The sequence below is a fragment of the Danio rerio genome, chromosome 16 (genome assembly GCF_049306965.1).
Source record: "Danio rerio strain Tuebingen ecotype United States chromosome 16, GRCz12tu, whole genome shotgun sequence".
Classification (NCBI taxonomy): domain Eukaryota; kingdom Metazoa; phylum Chordata; class Actinopteri; order Cypriniformes; family Danionidae; genus Danio; species Danio rerio.
Genome location: NC_133191.1, coordinates 47,507,348 through 47,532,909, shown reverse-complemented (window position 1 = coordinate 47,532,909; position 25,562 = coordinate 47,507,348). Strand labels below are relative to the sequence as shown.

Here is a 25,562-nt window from a genome sequence, read left to right as displayed (position 1 = left end):
TACATACACACAGCTCTGTCCAAACAGCTTACAAAAGTTGATTTTCATCATAGGTGCCCTTTAAAAATATTACAAAGTTCTGAAAAATGCATCAGGGTTTTCACCAACGAGTTTTCAATATGATCCGAAAAGCTTCTTAAGCATAACATCTGCTTGATTTATGATTTTACACATGATCATTTCATATAGCAGTCAAGTCTATAAATACAACATAATATTTTACAGATTTAAAATGCAACTAATCTCTACAAAAGCAAAGCTGACTTTAGTAGTAATTAATTAGTTCATTGGTTCTGCAGTAATTAAATAAATCAATAAAATGGTATATTGTAATAACAATTTGGACACACAGTAAGAGTCGATAGGTTCATGTTAGTTAAGGAATTTACTAACACGACTCAAGAATGAACAATACTTGTACAGCATTCATTGATCTTTTTTCAACATTTAATAATGCATTATTCATTCGTTTTCCTTTGGCTTAGTCCCTTATTCATCAGGGGTCCCCACAGCGGAAGGACCGCCAACTATTCTAGTATATGTTTTACGCAGCGAATGCCCTTCCAGCTGCGACCCAATACTGGGATACACCCATACACAATCATTCACTCACACACACACACACACACACACACACACACACACACACACACACACACACACACACACACACACACACACACACACACACACACACACACACACACACACACTTATACACTTATACACTTATACACTAGGGCCAAATTAGTGATTCCAAATCAACTATAGCGCATGTCTTTGGAATGTGGGGGAAACGGGAGCACCCGGAGCAAACCCACTTCAACACAGGGAGAACATGCAAACTCCATTAACACATTATTAAAATCCAAAATTGTGCTAGTAACATTAGCTCATAACAAGAGCTAACAATGCATGACTGTATTTGCATTAACCTAAACAGAGATGAATAAATCCTGTAATAATTGTGCTGTTTATTATTAGTTTTGTGCTAAAGGAACCTTAAACTATATTATATTAATAACATGATTAAAATACTAATATGATGAAATAAAAGCAGCATTGATGAGCACAAGCTTACGTTTGAGTGAATTTAAGGTAAGGTGTGTAGTCGATGACCACGGGACAGCCTTCATCAAGCCCCTCCCCCTTCAGGCAGAAGCTGTCAATCAAAGAGGATAGTTTCAGCATGGGCCAACAAATGCACTTTGTCTGATGAAATATATTATTGGATGTGATGATCCAACAGAACCTTAGGAGGTTGCTTATCTATATTTGTGTGTGAGAGAGTGTGTGTGTGTGCGTGTGTGTGTGAGAGAGAGAGAGAGAGAGTACATGAGCGTGTGGCTCGTATCAGCAGGTGTTTATCGAGCGCCACCCATATAGTGAATGATCGTCATCCTGTCCTGCGGTGCCTCTGCTGAATGTCACGGTCGCCAACAGACAGGAAGTGAATGAATATGATTATACCTAAAGTCGATGGCGTTCAGGCCAATCAGGGTGTCCGCCAGAAGCCCAGCCTCCTCCCCCAGAAGTAGAGCCCCCTCCTCGTAAAACCTCCTGGCAGACAAACACAAGATGAAAGATTTTTTTTAATATTGAGCTGCATTTAAGCTTCCATCAATGTGCTTTAACATTTCTAATAAGATTATTTTGATTTAGAGCATTTATTTGCAGAAAATGACAATAGGTTGTTTGAAATCACTTGGTTTTGGAGGGCAGGGAGTAAAAAACTGAATGAGAGACGGAGGAAAGTAAGTAGTTTTGCAATTTATACCATATTTCTAAGGAGATACAAATAGAAACTAAGCACATATGCTGGGCATGATCCTTATATCATGAAGATGGTGGTTTTTCTACTAAACTAAAGTATATTTGCATGTCATTGAGGCGGTAGATACTGTGTAAGCTATTACGTTACATAAAAAAATACTATAGTAAATACTAGTGTTTGGAAGCTTATACTATAGATAATTACTTAATAATTATTAATTATTGTCATAGTACTTATATTGTTGCTGTGGTAAAACACAACAGTAGTAATAAACAAATTATTCAATGGGCTTCAGTTTCTATAATTAGACACCATCATAATGCAGCACAGTTTACACTAACATTACAGTACTTATTAGAGTTTATCAGTTTATACTACACCTTATATAATATATAATATATAACACAATATTCTGTAGCATTCGTTAACAAAGAGTTACACATTACATACTTTATTATGTGATTCAAAAACATGTTTATTATAAATGACTATAGTTTTTCCACCATGTGGATATCTTCCAGACATCACGATAACAGATGAAAGCATACAAAAGCGTGGACGCATAGTCTACATTATTATTTATTTATTTTTGTAAGGGGATATAATCCACAGTAATAACCGTCAATTTTTGTTGCAAGGGTTGCATTTCTTTTTTGTTCAGTCACCGACACCAAACATTCACCGATGCTGCGCATATAGATGTTAACGTTACGGCAGTTTATTCTGTCAAAACACCAGTAAAGACTTGGATTATTACGAAACAAGATGGAGATTTCATTGCGATTAGATGGCAGGGTGCATTATTTATATTCTCCTGGATTTTGTATAAGTGTGGTGGTGTTTCAGATTTTATATAACACATGAACATATTTAAACACATAGCTAGGCCTGTATATAATCTTTATTTGTGCTGTCAAATGATTTATCGTCTTCAAAAAAAGTTTGTACACATGGATGTATTGAATTTTTTTTTACTACATTCTTCCATTTTTTAGCCAGTTCTTGAGCTTTCCCCTGTTTATGAGCAAAAACCTTTGGTGTTCTATAAAAGCTGTTCTGCATTTCTTATTATAGCCAGTTTAAACAATTATAAACAACACAAAACAGAAAGATTTCGACGTTCTGATATCCACTCCTATGTAGAAGAATCACTTATTGCCCTCCATCTGAATTTCACGTATCATCAATGATGTCACGTGAAAACAACCTATAAGTCAATATCAAATAAATTACATGTTTTCAGACCTTAAATAGTGAACTAGAAGAACAAATGGAATCAAAACTAACCATATGACTTTGTTAGCTCAAATTTTTATTTTGTGGTGAACAAATTATCTGTGCATGTCATTAAGAAAAAATTAATGGTTTGGCCATACGATCTAGACCTAAAATCTGAAAAAGCAACGTGTTTGTTTTCAGTTAAATTCTCAGATTATGTCTGTCTTAGGTATTAGGCGTGGCTAACATACTTAACCACGCCCCTCCAACTGTCAGTTATGACAACAAACAGAAATGGTGAGGAGGAGGAGGTTGTAATAACTCGAACCGAAACCCTATATTTCTAAATGAAAAGCTTACTTTACTACATCCAATCAGCTAGGAGTACAAAAAAAACAAGCCACGCCCACTGCTTATCATTTATTATTCTATTTCTCTGGGAACAGTGTCACGCAAATGAAACAGAATTATAATAAATGGTCACAGCGTCCGGTTCATGCAGACTTTAAATATATGTATTTAAGTATGCATGTATTAACATATGTAATTATAGGACTTTATAAAAATAAAGGAATTCTAGACTTATAAACATCTCATATGTAAATCATGTCAAACACACATGCACACATTTACGTCAGTGAAACTGTGCTTTTACACTAATCAGAAGCAAAGAATTTGACATTTTTAAATATGTAAAAATGCTAGCAAATCATGTTAGTGGGTGTTTACTTCTGGTCTACAATCAGACAATAGTTTATTACTTTCATTTATTCATTTTCCTTCGACTTTCAAAGGTCGCCACAGCCGAATTAACCGCCAACTATTCCAGCATATGTTTTACGCAGTGGATGCCATTCCAGCTAGGAAACATCCATACATACTCATTCACACACACACACACACACACACACACACACACACACACACACACACACACACACACACACACACACACAAACACAAACACAAACAAACACAAACACAAACAAACGCACACGCGCACACACAAAAACACAGACAAACACACACACACACACAAACACACACTCTACAGACAATTTAGTTTATCCAATTCACCTATACCGCATGTTTAGACTGTGGGGGAAACCAAAGCACCCTTTGGGAAAAAGTCACTGGGAGAACGTCACACAAACATGAGGAGAACATGCAAACTCCACACGGAAATGCCAACTGACCCAGCCGGGACTCGAACCAGCGACCCTCTTGCTGTGAGAGGACAGTGCTAACCACTGAGTCACCTACAATAAGTTCATTATTGTTTTAAATAAAAAAAAATCTTAATAACTTCATAAATGGACCTCAGAAAGCAGTATAAAATGCAAGCAAAATAATAAAAAGCAGTTCTTGATTCTTTTTTTAATTTATAATATTATGCTGTGTTTATTTCAGCGATGTCTCAGAGTTTAAACAATCAAACAAGCGCTGTAAAGAGATATCCATAAAAATAACCGATCCCAATCAGCCTGCAATCAAACATAAGAGTCTCGCTGTGCCTCTGAGTGCAGAGTAAAGATACCTTGTAGTTTTGAAGTCTCTGAGAGCAGCAGAAATGTATTCAGACAAACGCTTCTCCATTAACGCCACTCTAATCCAGGCTCGACCCTAAGAGAAAAAGAGAGGGAGAAAGAGAAAGAGAAAAGAAACATTATTACAAAGCATCTGAATAAATGTAAAGTTGTGTATTGTATTTTAATTTATATTCGTTTACTATTTAATCATAATTAAAAATTTAATTACAACTAATAATTAAATTTAAATAATTAAATCTCTTTCATTGTCTTTTTAATAATCATATTTTTAGTATTATGCATTGATGAAATGAGCAGTTGGATGTGCCAAAACTTTCTTTAGTTAAACAAAGAGAAAACTGAAGTGATTGTGTTTGGATGAGGTCCTCAAGGTGAATCTGTACCTTGGCTCTAATGGGCAAACAACGATAAATGAGGTCAAGAATCTTGGTGTGACTCTGGAGTCAGATCTAAGTTTCAATAGTCATGTCAAAGCAGTAAGTAAATCAGCATACTATCATCTTGAAAACATTGCAAAAATGAGATGCGTTGTTTCTGGTGAGGATGTAGAGAAACTTGTTCATGCTTTCATCAGCAGCAGGGTGGATTACTGTAACGGCCTCCTCACTGGCCTTCCCGAAAAGACAGTCAGACAGCTGCAGCTCATCCAGAACGCTGCTGCCAGGATTTTGACCAGAACCAGAAAATCAGAGCACATCACACCTGTCCTCAGGTCTTTACACTGGCTCCCAGTTACATTCAGAATAGATTTTAAAGTATTATTACTGGTCTATAAATCACTAAATGGCCTAGAAGCTCAATATATTACAGATATGCTCACTGAATACAAACCTAACAGGTCACTCAGATCTTTATGATAATATAAACTACAAAATTCCAAGAGTTCAGTCAAAGCAGGGTGAATCAGCTTTCAGCTACTACGCCCCCTGCAGATTTAATCAGCTTCCAGAAATGATCAGATGTGCTCCAACATTAGGCACATTCAAATCAAGACTGAAAACACATCTGTTTAGCTGTGCCTTTACTGAATGAGCACTGTTACCGACATATCGCACTATTATGTTTTTCCTTTCTTTTTCATTTCTTTAAAACCTGTTTTAAAACATTTTAATCAGTTTTTAATCATTTTTATTCTTTGTTGTTTTTATTCTCTTGTTTTCTAGTCTTGTTTATGTAAGGCACTTTGATTTACCATTGTGTATGAAATGTGCTATTTAAATAAACTTGCCTTGTTGCCTTATCAAAATTCTAACTGTGTTTTTTTTCTGTATGTATGTATTAAGAGCTGCACAATATATCATTTCAGCACTGATATCGCAACGTGTGCATCTGCAATAGTCACATCGCAGGATCTGCATTGTCAATTTGGAATTAGAGTTAACCAGAAAACAAAGAAAACCATAACAGAGTAAAAGTAAGAGTTCTTCAAATAGAGTTCAAATAAACTTGTTAAAATATCACAGAAAAAAAATATCACAATGTCAGTTTTTTCCAATATCATGCAGTATGTATTATATAATACAATTTACAATTTTATTCCTTGTTTATGTACTGTAGTCTGCAATGCTTTGGTAATACTGGACGCGCTATGCCAATAAAGCTCTTTTTGAATTTGAAAGAGAGAGAGAGAAAGAGAGGGAGAGAGAGAGAGAGAAAGAGAGGGAGAGAGAAAGAGAGAGAGAGAGAGAGAGAGTATCAGGGAAAGAGGATTGCTTTTACCTGTCAGCCACAAAAGCCTTTAACGCTGAAGTTATTCAGCAGAGCGAAGGCACTGAGCTGGTTTTACGTCTGATATTAACATCAAAGCAGACACATTTGAGCCTGAGGCGATCTGTCTTAGCTGACCACTTCTGTTCACATCACTGAGATTTCTACAGGACTAGTCTGATCTGCTGGTTCCGCTTTCCTCTTTTCATACTTTGCGACAGTAAATCAGTCCTTTTATTGTTAATGTCAATGAAAATCAGTGTTTCCTACTGTTTTAACCAATTGAAATGAGTCTTATTTTTATTTTTTTCAAATTTTGGGTTACAGTTTAAGTAATTTTTTCTTCTTTTTTATAGGTTTATGTTTTTTTTTTCAATTATTTTAATAAATTAAGTTAAACTAAATAAAAATTTAAAATATAGAAGTACTGTACATACTTCACAGCTAGCAGATGTAATATAATATAATATAATATAATATAATATAATATAATATAATATAATATAATATAATATAATATAATATAATATAATATAATATAATATAATATATTTCCCAGAGATGGGTTGTGGCCGGAAGGGCATCCGCTGCGTAAAAACTTGCTGGATAAGTTGGCAGTTCATTTCGCTGTGGCAAGCCTGGATTAATAAAGGGACTAAGCCGACAAGAAAATGAATGAATGAATGAATGAATAATATAATATAATATAATATAATATAATATAATATAATATAATATAATATAATATAATATAATATAATATAATATAATATAATATAATATAAAGCAAATTAACTAGGTCTTTTTTATATTTTATGTTTTCCTTTTGTTTTGTTAAGCGACTAGTTTTTTGTTGTTTTGCCATTTTTATTTGTCATCATATTTATTATTTTTATTATTAATTATCATTGTTATTATATAAAAGATATTGAAAATATATAAAATTAGGACTGACTCATAATGTAATTAATAACAGTAATTATTCATATTCGTTGTTGGTAGTTAGTACAAATACCAATACTTAATATTAAAAATTTACTTTGTCACCTCTGGCCCATTAAATATTTTTCTATAATTTTGTACAAACATCATTGGAAATTTTACCAATAATTTAGTTAATTAAGATAATCCTGTAACACAAATTTAAAACCTGAAAATAAAATAAAATGTTGAATTGGCAACTAATTGCTAAAACCAAAAAAAATAAAGCTGATAGGAATTCATTCATTCATAATATATTCATTCATTCATTCATTCATTCATTCATTTTCCTTCGGCTTAGTCCCTTTATTAATCAGGGGTTGCCACAGTGGAATGAACCGCCAACTTATCCATCGTATGTTTTTCACAGCGGATACCCTTCCAGCTGCAACCCAGTATTGGAAAAAACCCATACACTCTCACATGCACATACACTATGATCAATTTAGTTTCTCCAATTCACCTATAGCGCATGTCTTTGAACTGTGGGGCAAACTGAAGCACCCAGAGGAAACCCACGCCAACACAGTGAGCCACCATGCCGCCCCAATAACAGTATTTTTTTTTAACCAAATTAAAATTAAAGCTAATTTAAAATATCAATAAACACTACAACAGTATAGTAATGACACAACAACAGCACAATAGATGTGTGTCCTGACCTTCGCTCTGGAGCTGCGGACGTTCTCCATGTTCTCGATGCTGTGGATGCAGCTGTGAGGGACTTTACTACACGCCATGCGGATGAAATCCCAAAAACTACGAGGACTCTCATATCCAAACCAGCTCACTTGACCTACAGAACACACAGGCACACAAAGACACACACATACACACAGACACACACACACAGAACAAAACATTGATTCCACAAGAAGAGCAATGCATTCATTCAGAGGCGAAACCACTCCAGAATAAAAAGCTGCTGATTTTGTTTTGTTTGAATGCAGTTGTGTTTTAGTGCAGAGGAATTGTGGGTAAACATCCAAGCCAGTCATTAAACGGATTGAATCTGACAAGCGAGGAGCTCCGCGGGGAGTTCAGCTTTTTAAGATGTTGTAGAGAATATACATACACATGGAGAGATCAAACATTTGCTGGAAGGCTGAAAAACGGATATTTATACTGTTTTGTCATGCTGTGCGAGTCGACTCTCGAATCCAAAATGAGACACTCAGGGCTTTATTTATACCTCATTACATCTGTGTGTCAGTGCATGCGTGCGTGTGTGTGTGTGTGTCTGTTTTAACTGCGTGTGTGTGTGGCTTAACAAATATCAAATAAATAAAAAATCTCTCTCTCTCTCTCTCTCTCTCTCTCTCTCTCTCTCTCTCTCTCTCTCTCTATATATATATATATATATATATATATATATAAATATATATATATATATATATATATATGTATATTTAACATGTAAAAATTTTCATAATTACATATGCATATATGTGTGTGTGCGTGTATATGTATATATATATATAGTTGAAGTCAGATTTATTAGCCCAGCCCCAACCCCAATTGATTTTTTTTTCTTTTTTTAAATATTTCCCAAATGATGTTTAACAGAGCAAGAAAAAAAAAATTCACAGTATGTCTGATAATGTTTTTTTCTTATTCGTCTTATTTGTTTTATTTTGTCTAGAATAAAAGCAGTTTTTAATTTTTACAATGTAGTCTTGAAAAATATCTTCATGGCAAAGATCAAATAAATCAGTTATCAGAAAAGAGTTTAGAAATGTGTTGAAAAATCTTCTCTACATTAAACAGAAATTGAGGAAAATAAAAACATTTTATTTAATCATGCGTGGAATTAATACTTTAAATTTTTTTTATATTATTTATATTAAGAATAAAACATCAAAACATTAAAAAGAATCATTACAATACAGTCATTATTACTCTTAAAAGAACTGGAGAAAAAAAATTGCATCACAAATAGTTTCCAACTACTACTACTACTACTATTAAAGGCTGATTTATACTTTCGCCTGGCGACGTGTTGTGGACCTCCGCTCACTGCATTTGCACCTCACGAAACAGACGAGGCTTTTATACTTGCTGCATTTGCTGTTGTGATATTCTTTAAAACGACAGGGGGCAGTCAAAAGAAACTGACGGTAAAGTCAGATGGATAAACAGAGTAGTAGGACGTTTCCAGAACTACGTCATATCATTATTATCATTCAAGATTTTAAAAAAAATTATTTTTATAAATTATTTTGATGATTATGAAGATTTTTATAACCATTCGAGATTTGTTTTTAATCAAACTTTGATGCATCACTTGCTTTTGTACATATCTTTGACATTTCTACCTATTAAAGTTTATCAAAATATTAATGACTACAGAACATGAGCTGCTCTATAAATATATTGTTTATAATGGAAAGAAAATGAGCGCACACACACACACACACACACAAAAAATGCAGTTTTTTTTTTTTTACTTAGCCCACTCCACAATTCACACAATACTGTCTGGCTAGTTTGTGTCCTCTACTTATAAGCTAAAATGCAATAATGGTCCAACATTCCTGACCATTATCACCAATAAAGCCTAGAAAAATAGAGCATCAGTATATTGTAAACAGGTTTAAATATTCTTTTCCAGTTATCAAAGTAATAATTTGTTACTTTTTTTAGTTTTGTATCTATTTAATTGTTTTAAATAAAAATACTGTATGTTAATACATACAGTAAGTCAAAAAAATAAGGCTCAACAATTGTGTTTCAGCTTATTTGAAATAAGTAGTTTGAACAAACAGCAAACATCATTTTTGAGTGTGTCCTCGTAATTCAAAATGCGTAAAAATCATACTTAATCGGGTCTTTTCACATTCAAAATTGACCACAGGTGTCATGTGAGGGTTGGTTTTAGGGGCAGGGAGAGGGTAACTTTGCGTTCGTGTTTGCCGCCTTCGGTGTAAACGCATAGTAAGGCTATATCAGGGGTCACCAGCCCTGTTCCTGGAGAGCTACCTTCCTGCAGAATTCAGTCCCAACCCTGATCAAACACACCTGAACCAATTAATAGCACCTAAAGCAGCACTTGATAATTACAAACAGGTGTGTTTGGTTAGGGTTGTAACTGAAATGTGCAGGAAGGTAGCTCTCCAGGAACAGGGTTGGTGACCCCTGGGCTATATAATAAACGGTTTTAACAGTATAAAATACATAACATCTAGAGAAAGTCTTAGAAAACCACTGTAGTGTAGCTCCACTCAATCGATTTGTGTTGGCATGACATCAAGGAATAAAGTTAACTTATTAGTTTTTACAAACTTAAATGGATTGAACATAAAACAATTAAGTTGTCCCAAAAAACTCAATTTTGTTGTTTCAGCTTTTTAAAATTAAGTAGTTCAAGTAGTAGTAGTAGTAGTAGTAGTAGTAGTAGTAGTAGTAGTAGTAGTAGTAGTGTGTGTGTGTGTGTGTGTGTGTGTGTGTGTGTGTGTGTTTTCTTCCTCACCCTTGAGTCTGTGGCTCAGAATATGTTCTAGAATAGAAACAAAGTTGATGAACTCAGCAGACGTGTCGTCTATCGTCTCAAAACATGAGCGATCAATGAGGGTCTTCACGGAGAACCTGAGCAGACAAACACAAACATCAGCATGACAGAAATACACACAACACAGCTTAAACTCTCATAAACTCTCAACAGCTCGTACAGTAAAACACTGACAAAATTTAATTATACAAATATTACCCAAGATTTCATCATTTTAAAGCTCACATAATGCCAATATGAGGTTAGAGAAATGTTCATTTTTATACACCATACAATTTTTAAATATGCATGTTTTATTTAACATTTATAGGATTTTGAACATTGATGCAAATAAAAGACAATTCTCAATAAACATACATACATAACATATGTATTTGTTATATACATCATACAGTTTTGCTTTTACAACACGTACAACAGTTTTGCGCACTTTGAAAAAGCAGAAAAATAGTGACAGTGTAACTTATATTCTATTATGTAATATTTTTTAATTACCTTTTATAATAAACCCATTAAAATTTTTCTTTTAATATTAGTTTTATAATTGTTGTACATGTAGTGCTGTTTAACAATTATTCGTGGCTAAATGAACACAAAATAAAAATTATTATATAATATATTATGTGATTAATGTGTGTGTGTGTGTATATATACACATATCCATGTCTAAATATATATATATATATATATATATATATATATATATATATATATATATATATATATATATATATATATAAAAGTATATATACGCAAGTAAATGTTTATAAATTAAATTAGTATGAGTGCATTTCCATATACATAATGAATATACACTGTATAGATGCATGTATTATACACTCACTGGCCAATTTATAAGGTACACCTATCCAACTGCTCATCAACGCAAACTTATAATCAGCCAGTCACATGGCAGCAACACAATGCATTTAGGCATGTAGACATGGTCAAGACGGTCTGCTGGAATTCAAGCAGAGCATCAGAATTGGGAAGAGAGGGGATTTAAGTGACTTTGAATGTAGAATGGTTGATGATTGGGTTGGTCTGAGTATTTTAGAAACTGCTGATCTACTGGGATTTTAAAGCACAACCATCTCGAGGGTTTACAGAGGTCCGAAAACGGAAAAAAAATATCCAGTGAGCGGCAGTTCTGTGGGTGCAAATGCCTTGTTGATGCCAGAGGTCAGAGGAGAATTGCCAGACTGGTTCCAGCTAATAGAAAGGCAAGAGTAACTCAAATAACCACTCGTTACAACCGAGGTATGCAGAAGAGCATCTCTAAATGCACAACGCGTCCAACCTTGAGGCAGATGGGCTACAGTGGCAGAAGACCACAGCAGGTGCCACTCCTGTCAGCTAAGAACAGAAAACAGAGGCTAGGCTCACCAAAACTGGACAATAGAAGATTGAAAAAACGTTGCCTGGTCTGATGAGTCTGGATTTCTACTGCAACATTCGGATGGTAGGGTCAGAATTACGCATCAACACCATGACAGCATGGTTTCATCCTGCCTTGTATCAGCGGTTCAGGCTGGTAGGGGTGTAATGGTGTGGGGGATATTTTCTTGGCACACTTTGGGCTCATTAGTACTAATTAAGCATTATGTCAATGCCACAGTCTACCTGAGTGTTGTTGCTGGTAAGTGTAAGTGTGCCAGTGTAGTACCCAATAAAAGTGGCCGGTGAGGGTATATAATTTTATTTAACATAATTTTTTTTAATTAGTCAATTAATCGTTAAACAGCATAAAATATAAGCTTGTTATTTTTAGAATTTCCATTTAGCTTTCCATTTATTTTAATTTCAGTAATTTTAGGACAGATGCACTGACGCAGATAAAAATAGAAAACTCAAAGTACACATAATTCAGCGCTTAAACAGACGAAATAGAGCCGAGTCTCCAGTTAAACCCCAAAAATTAAGCTTTTAAAACACTCCTAAAAGTGCATTTAGGAGCCAAAAGAGATATCTCGTGTTTTGTGGAGCACCATTATAGCCGTTTATTATGCTCTCATCAAATGTAATCATGGCATAAATGACTGTCCTTTTCATTATCGGCAGCTCTTGTGCTTTTATTCGTCTCCTCATGACTTCCGAATACCCAGCAGCCTTCTTGCAAATGTCATTTCAGAGAAAATTTCTCTCCTGACATTTCCTTTCTAAAACACAGAGCAAATGTGGAGGAAAAAAAGATGAAAGTTCGAACAGACAGTACTGATTAAACATCATCATATGTATAAAAAAAAACTGAACCATTATCAAATGTGCCGCAGTGCTTTATATAACGAATTTGCAATTAACTTCAAATGTCTCATTAGATTATTTTATCAATGAAACTAAAAACTATTAAAATTTATTTACGAAACCTGGAATGAAATAAAATTATATATAAATATTACATAATGAATTTAAAATATTGTTAAATATATAAAAACAAAAAAATAATAATTTAAATTAAATTAAAATTTCATTTAAATTAAAAGTAAAAATTACATCAAGAAAAAAATAAATAAAGCTAATTAGATAATCCTGAATAGCCTTATAATACAGTACACAACATAAATATATTAATATAGCATAATTAATAGGAAAATTAGCAATAATGTCTTCCAGAAGACACTGTGTTCAGGTTGGCTTATCACTGCAAATCTTGTCACGTATCGTGTTGTTAGACCATGGGATTACAATATCACCTGCTCACCTAATGTTTACATTTGTAATATTTATCTTATTTGCTAATTAATAACCTCATGTAGAACTCTGAATCTGAGTCTCATTTCATAGTCTGCTACTGTCAATTCAGTTGCAGACACACACTTTGTGAGCCTTCATAACTGAATGAATGAAATACGCTGTTTTCCATCAAGGCAACCCAAGTGCTTAAATACAATTGGCTAAAGTGGCATTGGGCGGGTCAAAAGAACCAAAACAAAGACAGACATTCTGGCACGTAGCGCACATGTTCAAAGCAGAATATCTGACTTCAGCATTGTTTTTCAGATCAACAAGAATGTTCACTTGGCATGATTCTTTAATATCTGCAAACATATGATGGTTTTTTATGCTTTAGAAGGGTCAAAAACAACATCATTCAAAGAAAAAACTACATCTTCATCTGCATCTTCCAAAATATTTCACCTCTTTGTGACAAACGTAATTCATCAGATGCAGATCTATCTCACAGCTTTATTTTCTGTTCTAAGATACAGACTTATTGGAATGGAATTTTTGGAGCGCTTTCCGAGGTCTAGAAGTTGCAATTACAACCAGATCCATTGTTTGTAATTCTGGGATTCTCTGAACAAATGCATTTGTTGTCAAATACACAACATAAAATGCTCTCATACTGCTTAACTACTGCCAAGAAGCTACTGCAACTGTTTTAGAAAAAAAGGAATCCCCTACATCACCGGTTCCCAAACTGGAGTGCGTGCACCCCTAGGAGTGCGCAGTCTGACCACTAGGGGTGCGCGAGAGAATGTTTGTAATGGCGGAAAACTCATTTATTCATTCATTTTCTTTTCGGCTTAGTCCCTTTATTAATTAGAGGTCGCCACAGCGGAGTGAACCGCCAACTTTTCCAGCATATGTTTTACACAGCGGATGCCCTTCCAGCTGCAACCCATCTCTGGGAAACATCCATACACACTCATTCACACTAATACACTACGGATAATTTAGCCTACCCGATTCGACTGTACCGCATGTCTTTGGACTGTGGGGAAACCAGAGCACCCGGAGGAAACCCACGCCAACACGGGGAGAACATGCAAACTCCACACAGAAACACCAACTGACCCAGCCGAGGCTCGAACCAGCGACCTTCTTACTGTGAGGCTACAGCACAACCCACTGCGCCACCGTCTTGCGGACGGAAAATGTTATCTTTTAATATTTTTATGCATTTATCTTGGGCAAACTTTACATGTCATATTTATGAGAGAAAAGAAATTCACTGAGAGAAAAAAATAAAATAAAATCACATTACAAATTGTAATTTACAACCCATGCATACTCGCTCATCTCGTGGTTTCATGTCTCCGTCACAATAGCCCCGCCATTTCACATTAGGCGCCAAGTGATAGTAGATTCATAATTGTTTTTCTGCTTACTATATTCATCAAAATGGACACCTGGTCAAAAACTGGCACTTTGAAGAAGTCAGGTGACAGTAGGGATGAATATATGATTTGACACTTACTAATAAGACACAGCCACTTACAAGACATGCCTGTAAGTTTTTGTTTTTTTAAAGGAAAATTGGTGGAAACGCAGAAGAAGTAAAAAGGAGGCACAAAAAAGTAGTACCTTTCATCTGAAAAGTTGCACCATCGGTTTCTTGAGCACTCTGCAGCATCCACCAAGGTGCTCTAGTGACTTTTGTCTATACTTAATGAAGCTGTGAAAATGATCAACTTCAAAAAAGCTTGTCCATTAAATTCACGTAATTTATTATTTTTATCTTAATCACGTATACAGAAAATATGTGTATTTAGTTATTGTAGTAAAAAATGTGGAGTTTAATCTGAGGAAGGGGTGCTTGACAGCTGTCAACTATTAAACGGGGTGCACACAGCAAAAAGTTTGGGAACCACTGCCCTACATGTAAACTGTGGCTTGGAGAAATTGCCTCTATGTTAGATTTGGAGCAAATTACATACTATTTAAAAAGAAAACTTAAACAATTTGACAAAGTTTGGAATCCTTTTACCTTGAAAAATAAAACTCTCATAATAATGCATCATTTGTGTAATGTTTTAACATGCTTTGTCATCATACTGTTGTTCAAACAGGTCTTTGTAACAAGTTTGCTTGTTATGTGGGTGTTTTTTTTATTTAATTTTCATGTTGTTTTTCCTTTAAATGTTTCTTATTTGCTTTGCCTGTTATATGTAGACAAAACATGTAAACTGAATTCTTTTCTTCTTGAATCTGTGTCTTCAAGTCAAAAACTTACATACAGCATCTTTAAAGTGACTTAGGATTGTAATAATATGACTTATTTTACAAACACTGCTAACACAATTTCAGAAAATTGAATTTCTCAGATTAATCCGGCCCGACATTTCAGCTGAGAAGATCCCAAAATAGATTTTTTGAAGTTTCGTGATCATTTCAGGAGCATTTAAGACTTCATTCAGCCCCTTTCATGATTCTCTGAGACGGTGTTATCACTCAAAGAGACCTGCGGTGATTTCATTCAGTCCTCTGGATCAGATCTCACAGGATGAACAGGAGCGGAAATGAATTTTTGCTTATCTGCTCCTCTGTTCTTCTTCTTCAGACACAAACAGTAAAATGCCTTTGTTTGTTTGAGCTTCACTCTGTGATTGTAAATGAGTGATCGCATCACGTCACACTCTGAGCCTTTTGATTGGCTGATTCCTGCTGTGCCTCCTCACAGGTTTGACATTCATTTGTGTTCAGATTGACGTTTTTCCTGCTTCAAACGTGCCCTGTGTTATGCTGCTTAATCAAACATACTAACGTAATTAATCATTTTCACTTTTATACAAATATGTTTGGGTTCTGATGTGTGTGCGTGTCCTACAGCAGCTATTGCTAATTTGACTTCCTCTCATAAGTTTTGGAAAGTTGCAATATAAAATGTTTATATAAAAGGGCAACTGCATGAACTAAGTGAACTAATTCTCAGTTTCTCTGAAATTATGATTCATTGTTTTGGGTGCAAGTAAAATTCATTCAATTATTTTCCAACAGCTTAATCCCTTTATTAATTTGGGATCGCCACAGCGGAATGAACCACCAACTATTCCAGCATGTTTTACACAGCGGATGCCTTTCCAGCCAAGAAAGTGAATTAATACTAACAAAAAAAAACATATGCCAGAGTAATTAGCAGTTCATTTCCTGCAAAAAACAAAAACAAAAACAGCGGAATGAACCACCAACTTATCCAGCAAGTTTTTACTCAGCGGATGCCCTTCCAGCCGCAACCCATCTCTGGCAAACATCCACACACACAAACTCACACACTACGGACAATTTAGTCTACCCGGAATGAACCATAGTCTACCATAAAACCGTGATACATACCAAACCGTAAGTAGATTGAACTGTTGCACCCCTAATAAAAACCCTCAAGCTGACATCAACAGAAGGACTAACATTCCAAACGCAGAAGCAAATAGTCAGACTTTCATTGAAGATTACCAAAACAAACAAAGATATTAATTGGATTAACTTGTACAGATTAATCATTCACCTTAAGAATAACAACTTGAGCATGTTAAATAAACATAAAAAAATTTTGATTCAAAGCAAGCTTAAAGGCTCGATCACATTTTAAAATAACAAAGCACCTTATCTTTAACCTTACTGATAGTGTTTTTAAAAAGCAAACGTTAGATACAAAGGTATTTGCTGAAGCAACCATTTTTAAGCTTACTTTTACAATATGATCAGTTTATCTTGACTGGGGTTTCAAGTGACTTGTACGACCAAAAACGCCATATGTGATCATGTGAGGCAAATGTCAAAATTTATTAGTAAGATCATAACAAAGTGTTGTCTTTGTTAACCCTTTAATTACACTGAAGTGAACTGAACTGTAAAAACTGGACTGAAGCTGTTTCAATTCACTATAACTGCATCTATGTTAAGCTGCTTTGACACTACATTGTAAAAAGTCCATAGAATTAAAGATTAATTGAATTGAATAAATGTTTCTAGGGATGGATCTGTAAATGAAGATATAATAAATATATTGAAGAATGCCAAATTTTATGTCTGTCTTAAAAAACTATTGGGAGAGAGTAGTGAATAATATCCTGGATTCTCTAAAGATCTAATGTATTCATATTAGTCATGATTCAGGGTTAAAGAAATAAAGGTTAAATAGAGTTTAATTAAAAATGAAAATTCTGTTATAATTTATTTATGCTTCACTTGTTCAAAAACTGAGTTTCCTTCTTTCGGTGAACACAAAAGAAGATACTTTGAAGAAACCATCGACTCCTATGTTTGTTTTTCCTACAATAGATGTCAATGATTAACAGTTTTCAGCTTTCTTCAAAACATCTTCTTTTGTATTCAACAGAATAAAGAGACTCAAAAAGCTTTAGAACCACTTCAGAAAAAATTAACGAAGAGCACATTTTAGTTTTTTGGGTGAACTAGTCCTTTAATAGTATTTGACTGATATTGGTTTTAGTTTCAGCTATTACTACAGAAAGCTTTTTTTTTTTGCAAAAAAAAAGACAGACAGACAGACAGACAGACCAAAGTATAATTTTTAAATTAGCTTTCAGCATTTGAAGATGTTTCGACATGGACTGCTGGAATTTAGATATGACATAGATATGTAATTTAAAAAGTACACAACAAAAATTCAATATTAGATCGTATTATGAATATTCGTTTTTATGATCTCAAAGTGACTTTTTATTAGTTTGTTTTAAATCAACTCTTTGACTCTACTAAAAAAAAAAAAAAAACATTGTATAATTAATAGTGGTGGGCCATTATCAGCATTAACGTGCTGCATTAACGCGAGTCTCTTATTCTCAAAGTTGGGTTGGGAGCTGGGTCTATTCTATGCAAGCTATGATGACTTGATATTTTAGTGTGGATGTATACCTAAACGGTGAACCGTCTGAAAAAATTGCCCTTCTAAATCAAACCAGCAAGATGCCTGACTTTAAATGCAGTTCAGCAGTTTCACTTTAACTCATAAACATTTCATTCATGCCGCCGTGACAACCTGGGGTATTAGAAGCAAATAAGGAGTAAGAACTGGTGAGAGTGTTATGGAATTTATTAACGCACACCAAATGGAAAGAAAAAAACTTCAGTGTTATGCAATGTGTGTGTGTGTGTGTGTATTTGTGTGTGTGCGGTCCTTTACTGACAGCCGTGTGTTTATCTTGTCAGAAAATATGCCGAAAAGTCCTACAGGACGGTGTTTACTGATGGCGGTGTTTACTTCAGTAATGCCACTAATATATGCATATATGTATACTCCAATTGTAATTAACTCACCACAGCACTTACAGAGGTAAAATTGGTTTTATATTCTCACATTTGAACATTATCCTTAATACTAGCATCATTTCAGAAAAGTATTATTAGCAAATTAATAGTCAAATCATATTAGCAGCCAATGACCATTAAAGTACAGCATCGTTCAGTCAATTGAATAGTGCTAATGTTGTTTTGAAGTCATACTTAAATGCTATTTCACACCCAATAATCAAATCAGCTTGATAAACAATATATGGAGCGTTAAATGAGCAAATAATAAAGCAACTTTATCTCAATACAGCACTTTTTCTAAGGACTCCTCCATCTATATGACGTGATGCTCTTGTGACAGATCTCAGATCAGCGCTTCTGTGTGCAATACACGTACATCACCTTACCTCCCCGACCCAGCATCATAAATGTGCAAAAACAAACTTTAAAAAAAATAACAATGACCTCACCACACATGTGTGCGTGTGGCCGGTGTTCTGCAGTGTGCTACATGATCAATGTGTGTGTGTGTGTGTGTGTGTGTGTGTGTGTGTGTCAGAAGCAGATTTTACCTGCACACGGTGATCAGATTCCTCCTCTCTACAGCTCTGATGCGCGCCGCCGCTTTTTTACGAGCCCCGCTGAACCCGAGATTTAACGATGCCATGGTCGTGTCTGTCCGATGCACGGCTGTTTATTTCTTTACGTCCTTTTCTCTTCTGATGCTGCTGTGGATCAGTCTCCAGCTCGCGGACTCTCGCTGACTCTCACCGGGGCCATAGAAATGGAATAGGAGGGTGGAAAGGCAATTAGTATGAACGGGGAGTCCAGGATGGGCGTGGCGTTGCCGTATTTCTAGAAATAAAAATCTTACTTTAGCTCTTAATTTAAGTTTGTTTTACTTTAGATTTAATTTTAAAAGGCCATGGTAAATTTCCATTACTACATTTTATACAGAATACATTATAAAAGCCAACGGGATTATCACGCGATCCATGTTACTTTTCTCAGCGCTGGTTGGGATCTACCAATCACAGAATGATTTGTATAATCGATTTTTTTTGTTTACATGCTGATAAGGTGATGAGCCCAATCCCTGCTCATAACGTAACATGTCTCCTTATACACACATATTTACACGTGTTTCTAAAATTGAAGCAGAAGAAGTCTATTAAGTAGAGAAATTAACTTTTTTAAAACACCCTGCACGCCCTGGAGGATAATTTTGTGCCTCAAGAAATAATTTAAACCTCATAACAGTCATAGAACATGTCATCATTGAGCGCTTATAGACGTTTATAAGCCCCGTTTTTAATAACCAGTAAAGGCGTTTTTAGTTATAAAATTGTTGTGAGACATACCAACAAAGGATTTGTATAATTTATTAGTAAAAATCAGTGATTTTCTCTGATTTCAGTTGATGTAGTTTACTTTAATCTCACTAGGTGGCCCCAAAGTTCTAGAAAGCAGCCTATAACATGAAATAAACAATATTTTACAGCTTTCTAAACATTTACAGCTCTCATTTATATCTATCAAAAACATATACCCAGCTACTGAATATAGATAGGGAAAAAATGAAGAGATTGGAAATCGTCAGTGATCTGAGGTACTTCCCAACAAACACACAACGTTGCCTCAACGTAGCGACCTTCCTACAACGTTGTACCAACCTTGCAAAAAGGTTGAGGATTCTACGTTGTTGCTAAACGTTGTCACAACGATGTCATAAGGTTGCCATTTAAACATCACGAGGGCCGCATACTTTAGGTTGTGCTTAGGTGGCGTGGACAACCACTGTACAACATTTACTGGTCACAGCTGAATCAGTTTAAATTTCAACAAGCCGTCGTCTCATTCATCAACGACCGAGGAGACGTGAGTATTGTTTTATTTCTTCTTGCTAAATAAGATACGTAAATCGTGAATATTCAAACAAACCTACGATTTCGACAACAATCTGTTCCAACATTACACACACACAAAACCCGTAATGAAGTTATTACGAGCGAGTAACATTTTAGCATTCCGTTCACGGACGGCGACAACATTAAAATCATTATGTTAAATCTCTCGATAAAACATTTCCTGATTATTTACCTACGCTTAGTCTTTAGTCAAATGGAAAATAATGTTTTTGAAGTTCAGTTTTTTCCATATCCATAGTGATCAGTCAGTATGATACTTTATCACACGAGCCGACCCACTTTTTACAAAACACACAAAATAACTTTTAAAAACAAAACATCTCTGTGCAGTTTGCGTCCCGTTAAAGGAACAGTTCACTCAAAAATGATATGTACTCACAAATTATTTGCCCTGTAAATAATAGCCTAAGTGATTCCAAACCTTTAAGTTTCTTTATTCTATTGAACACTAAAGACTGTAAGCATTTGCTTTCATAGTAAGAAAACACTAATTAAATAGTTACAGTTTTCCAGCTTTATTTAATACATCTTTTTTATTGTTTAGCAGAAAAAAAGCTAAATAAGTTTGGATCAAATAAAGGATGAGGCTAAATGGCAGAATTGTCAGTTTTGGGTGAGCTATCCCTATAAGTTAAAGTATATAAGTTGATGTTCATATGCCTGATTAATATAGATATTAATAAAAAGGTCTGCTAGTCTAAATTTCTATTTTGATTTATCTTTTGATGTTTTATTTAAAACCCACTCGTTTCTTTGCTCAACAGGCTATTTTCACATGGAGGTAATCTTCTATTGATAATTTCTGGATTTTAAGTATGTGTAAGTTGCATAAAACTCTATTGTTTAACCACTCACTGTTGTTTTCAAATTACTTATGTAACTTGTCTTTCAGAATTTTTTCAGCTGTTGAATTCACCTCAGATCAGTGTTGCTGTAATTCCTGATCTATGGAAAGAATAATTGAATGAGGTAAGAAGTATACTACTCTATTTACTATCATAATAAATGTAGTATTGTTACCTAAAACAGCATGTTCATAATGTGGAAAATAGATCATGCTTATGAAAAATTACTTTATTATTTTGTACAGCTGTTATTGAAATGACACTAATTTTAACATTCCATTTACAGCGAGCAACGCCACAACTACAGGGCCTGTTCTTTCTCTTCTCATAATTTAAGTAAGTATTGGGAGACTAACTCTGACTTCTGTTAACTCAAACCTGTTTTCCCTGTATCTCTAAATTTATTGAATTGTATGTAATTTTGGTATATGATATATTATTAAAGCATTAAAATAAAGTAGGCTACATAATTACTCACTGGAGATTTTATATAATGAAATTACAATAAATGTCTGAAACTTCAATAACTTGCTAGTCATAGTCGTTTCCATCTGTCCTCTCTTGTTCACTGCCTATTTTGACTTGTGTCTGCTGTGGATCTCTGAAGCTGGATTATCTGTTGGATTTGTTTCTTCCTCTGACTGCTTTCTCCATACCAACAACTACGACTGGTCTTCACCCAACAAACACACAACGTTGCCTCAACGTAGCGACCTTCCTACAACGTTGTACCAACATTGCAAAAAGGTTGAGGATTCTACGTTGTTTCTAAAGGTTGTCACAACGATGTCATAAGGTTGCCATTTAAACATCATGAGGGTCGCATGCTTTAGGTTGTGCTTAGGTGGCGTGGACGACCACTGTACAACATTTACTGGTCACAGCTGAATCAGTTTAAATTTCAACAAGCCGTCGTCTCATTCATCAACGACCGAGGAGACGTGAGTATTGCTTTATTTCTTCATGCTAAATAAGATACATAAATCGTGGATATTCAAACAAACCTATGATTTCGACAACAATCTGTTCCAACATTACACACACACAAAAGCCGTAATGAAGTTATTACGAGCGAGTAACATTTCGGCATTCCGTTAACGGACGGCAACAACATTAAAATCATTATGTTAAATCTCTCGATAAAACATTTCCTGATTATTTACCTACGCCTTGTCTTTAGTCAAATGGACAATAATGTTTTTGAAGTTCAGTTTTTTCCATATCCATCGTGATCAGTTAGTATGATACTTCATCACACAAGCCGACCCACTTTTTACAAAACACAAAATAACTTTTAAAAACAAAACATCTCTGTGCAGATTGCGTCCCGTTAAAGGAACAGTTCACTCAAAAATGATATGTACTCACGAATTATTTGCCCTGTAAATAATAAGTGATTCCAAACCTTTAAGTTTCTTTATTCTGTTGAACATTAAAGACTGTAAGCATTTGCTTTCATGGTAGGAAAACACTATGGAATTAAATAGTTACAGTTTTCCAGCTTTATTTAATACATCTTCTTTATTGTTTAGCAGAAAAAAAGCTAAATAAGTTTGGAACAAATAAAGAATGAGGCTAAAATGGCAGAATTGTCAGTTTTGGGTGAGCTATCCCTATAAGTTAAAGTATATAAATTGAGGTTCATATGCCTAATTAATATAGATAGTAATTAAAAGGTCTGCTAGTCTAAATTTCTATTTTGATTGGTCTTTTGATGTTTTATTTAAAACCCACTCTTCTCTTTGCTCAACAGGCTATTTTTACATGGAGGTAATCTTCTATTGATAATTTCTGGATTTTAATTATGCGTAAGTTGCATGAAACTATTGTTTAATCACTCACTGTTGTTTTCAAATTACTTATGTAACTTGTCTTTCAGAATGTTTTCAGCTGTTGAATTCACCTCAGATCAGTGTTGCTGTAATTCCTGATGGAAAGAAGAATTGAATGAGGTAAGAAGTATACTATTCTATTTACTATTAAATGTAGTTATGTTACCTAAAACAGCATGTCCATAATGTGGAAAATAGATCATGCTTATGAAAAATTACTTTATTATTTTGTACAGCTGTTATTGAAATGACACTAAGTTTAACATTTCATTAACAGCGAGCAACGCCACAACTACAGGACCTCTTCTTTCTCTTCTCATAATTTACAGTAAGTAAGTATTCGGAGACCTACTCTGACTTCTGTTAACTCAAACCTGTTTTCCCTGTATCTCTAAATTTATTTAATTGTTTGTAATTTTGGTATATGATATATTATTAAAACATTAAAATAAAGTAGGCTACATAATTACTCTGGAGATTTTATATGTAATGAAATTACAATAAATGTCTGAAACTTCAATAACTTGCTAGTCATAGTCATTTCCTGTGTAGTGCTGTTGTGTCAAGCTCTGATCTGTCCTCTCTTGTTCACTGCCTATTTTGACTTTTGTCTGCTGTGGATCTCTGAAGCTGGATTATCCGTTGAATTTGTTTCTTCCTCTGACTGCTTTCTCCATACCAACAACTACGACTGGTCTTCAGCTGCGCTCCCCGGTCTGCTGTATTCTCCAGTCCAGAGCTTCACTGACCAGTGTTTGAATTTTAATTTATATATTTATTTATATATTTATTTACATTTTAATGATTTCTTGTTTACTTTTCTTGTTTGTTTACCCTTTAGTTTAAATATATATATATATATATATATATATATATATATATATATATATATATATATATATATATATATATATATATATATATATATAATCTAAACTTTATTTTATACTGTTTGCTTATAATTAGATACTGTATGTGTACTGTATGTATTAAATGTTGTGAAATATATAATAAAAAGTTTGATTATATTCATTTGTGTGGCATTTTTACACTTTAAAGTTTACACATGCAGTTTTTAAATTAAATAGGAAAAATAAATGAACAATATTTCATATTAAGCAATACTGGAAAAGAATTGCTGCTTATCCTGTATTCTAGGCAGTAATGATAAACTGCCACAAAAAAATATTAATACAAGTAGTAAGAACGCCGCCTCGCGGTTGCTGAATGTCGCACGACAACGTTGCTACAGCCTTCTCACGTCTTACATTTCTACGTTGTGACAATGTAGCGAGCACGTAAGCGGCAACGTTGCCTTTGAAAAAATACAACGTTGTGCAGACATCGCTACAACGTAAATGTGTTTGTTGGGTTGATTGATGGTAGCTCTGGGTTTCATAACATTTGTGATATTATGTACAGGTCTCATCACATTTTATCTTCTGAATTTTATCATCTAAAAATTATTGCAGTATGAATGATTTATGTATTAGTAAACACACAGATATGAAACAGATGGCACTGTATAAAATCAACAGTTTATAAACTGCATAGCCCAATAGTTTTGGTCCCCTGATTGATCGATAGCCGTGGCCCATGTTTTATTTGTAACTGCTAGCCTTTCAAACAGTCAATATTCTGTCACATTCATAGACCTTACGCATTTAAGTTATTTAAAGTGTATTATATTAATGTAGGCTATATTTGGCATAATTCACATTTAATTTTAAACCACACCAAAGAAACTCTTCTTGTGTGGGAGAAACGTTTGTTGACATGAACACGTTTAAAGTAATCTAAAGTTGGGAAAGCTAACATTTTCGGTGTGGAAAATAATCATTTGAAAATGTAAGGGAAAAAATCAGGTGTTAAAAATAAGTAGTACTGTCTCTAGAAGCATCTCAACTTTCACTATTTTTTGCATTAACATTTGTACTGTTTAGAGATTTTAATAATTCATTAGTAAATGTTGATTACTAAATGCTGTACATGTATTGCTCATTATTAGTTTATGTTAGTAAATAATTAACATAAAATAATGAAGGTTTATTGTCAGGGTGCATATTACAGGGGGGGGTTAGGGGAATTGACCCCCCCACCAACCCAGGCTCATTCTGAAAACGTACCGATATATACATTTTTGGAGAGTGCCAAATACATCCCAGAAGGTACGTTTTTAACAGTTTTTGTTTTCGCAAATCCATCAAAGGCTGCTGTGTGTGCTTTTTCAGATCTCAAATTTCTC

The 25,562-nt window shown here is 34.3% G+C and overlaps 1 protein-coding gene across 1 annotated transcript in view; it reads right to left on the bottom strand.

Annotated features, from left to right (window-relative positions):
• rundc3b (RUN domain containing 3b) overlaps positions 1 to 19,497 on the bottom strand; it is a 40,335-nt gene extending 20,838 nt beyond the window's left edge. The window contains 6 exon segments of the mRNA NM_001007416.1: positions 1,082 to 1,162; positions 1,471 to 1,560; positions 4,530 to 4,615; positions 7,893 to 8,026; positions 10,700 to 10,815; positions 19,285 to 19,497. Of these exon segments, the coding sequence (NP_001007417.1) occupies positions 1,082 to 1,162; positions 1,471 to 1,560; positions 4,530 to 4,615; positions 7,893 to 8,026; positions 10,700 to 10,815; positions 19,285 to 19,379 (602 nt within the window). The 5' untranslated portion in view covers positions 19,380 to 19,497.
• Between the last annotated feature and the right edge of the window lie 6,065 nt (positions 19,498 to 25,562).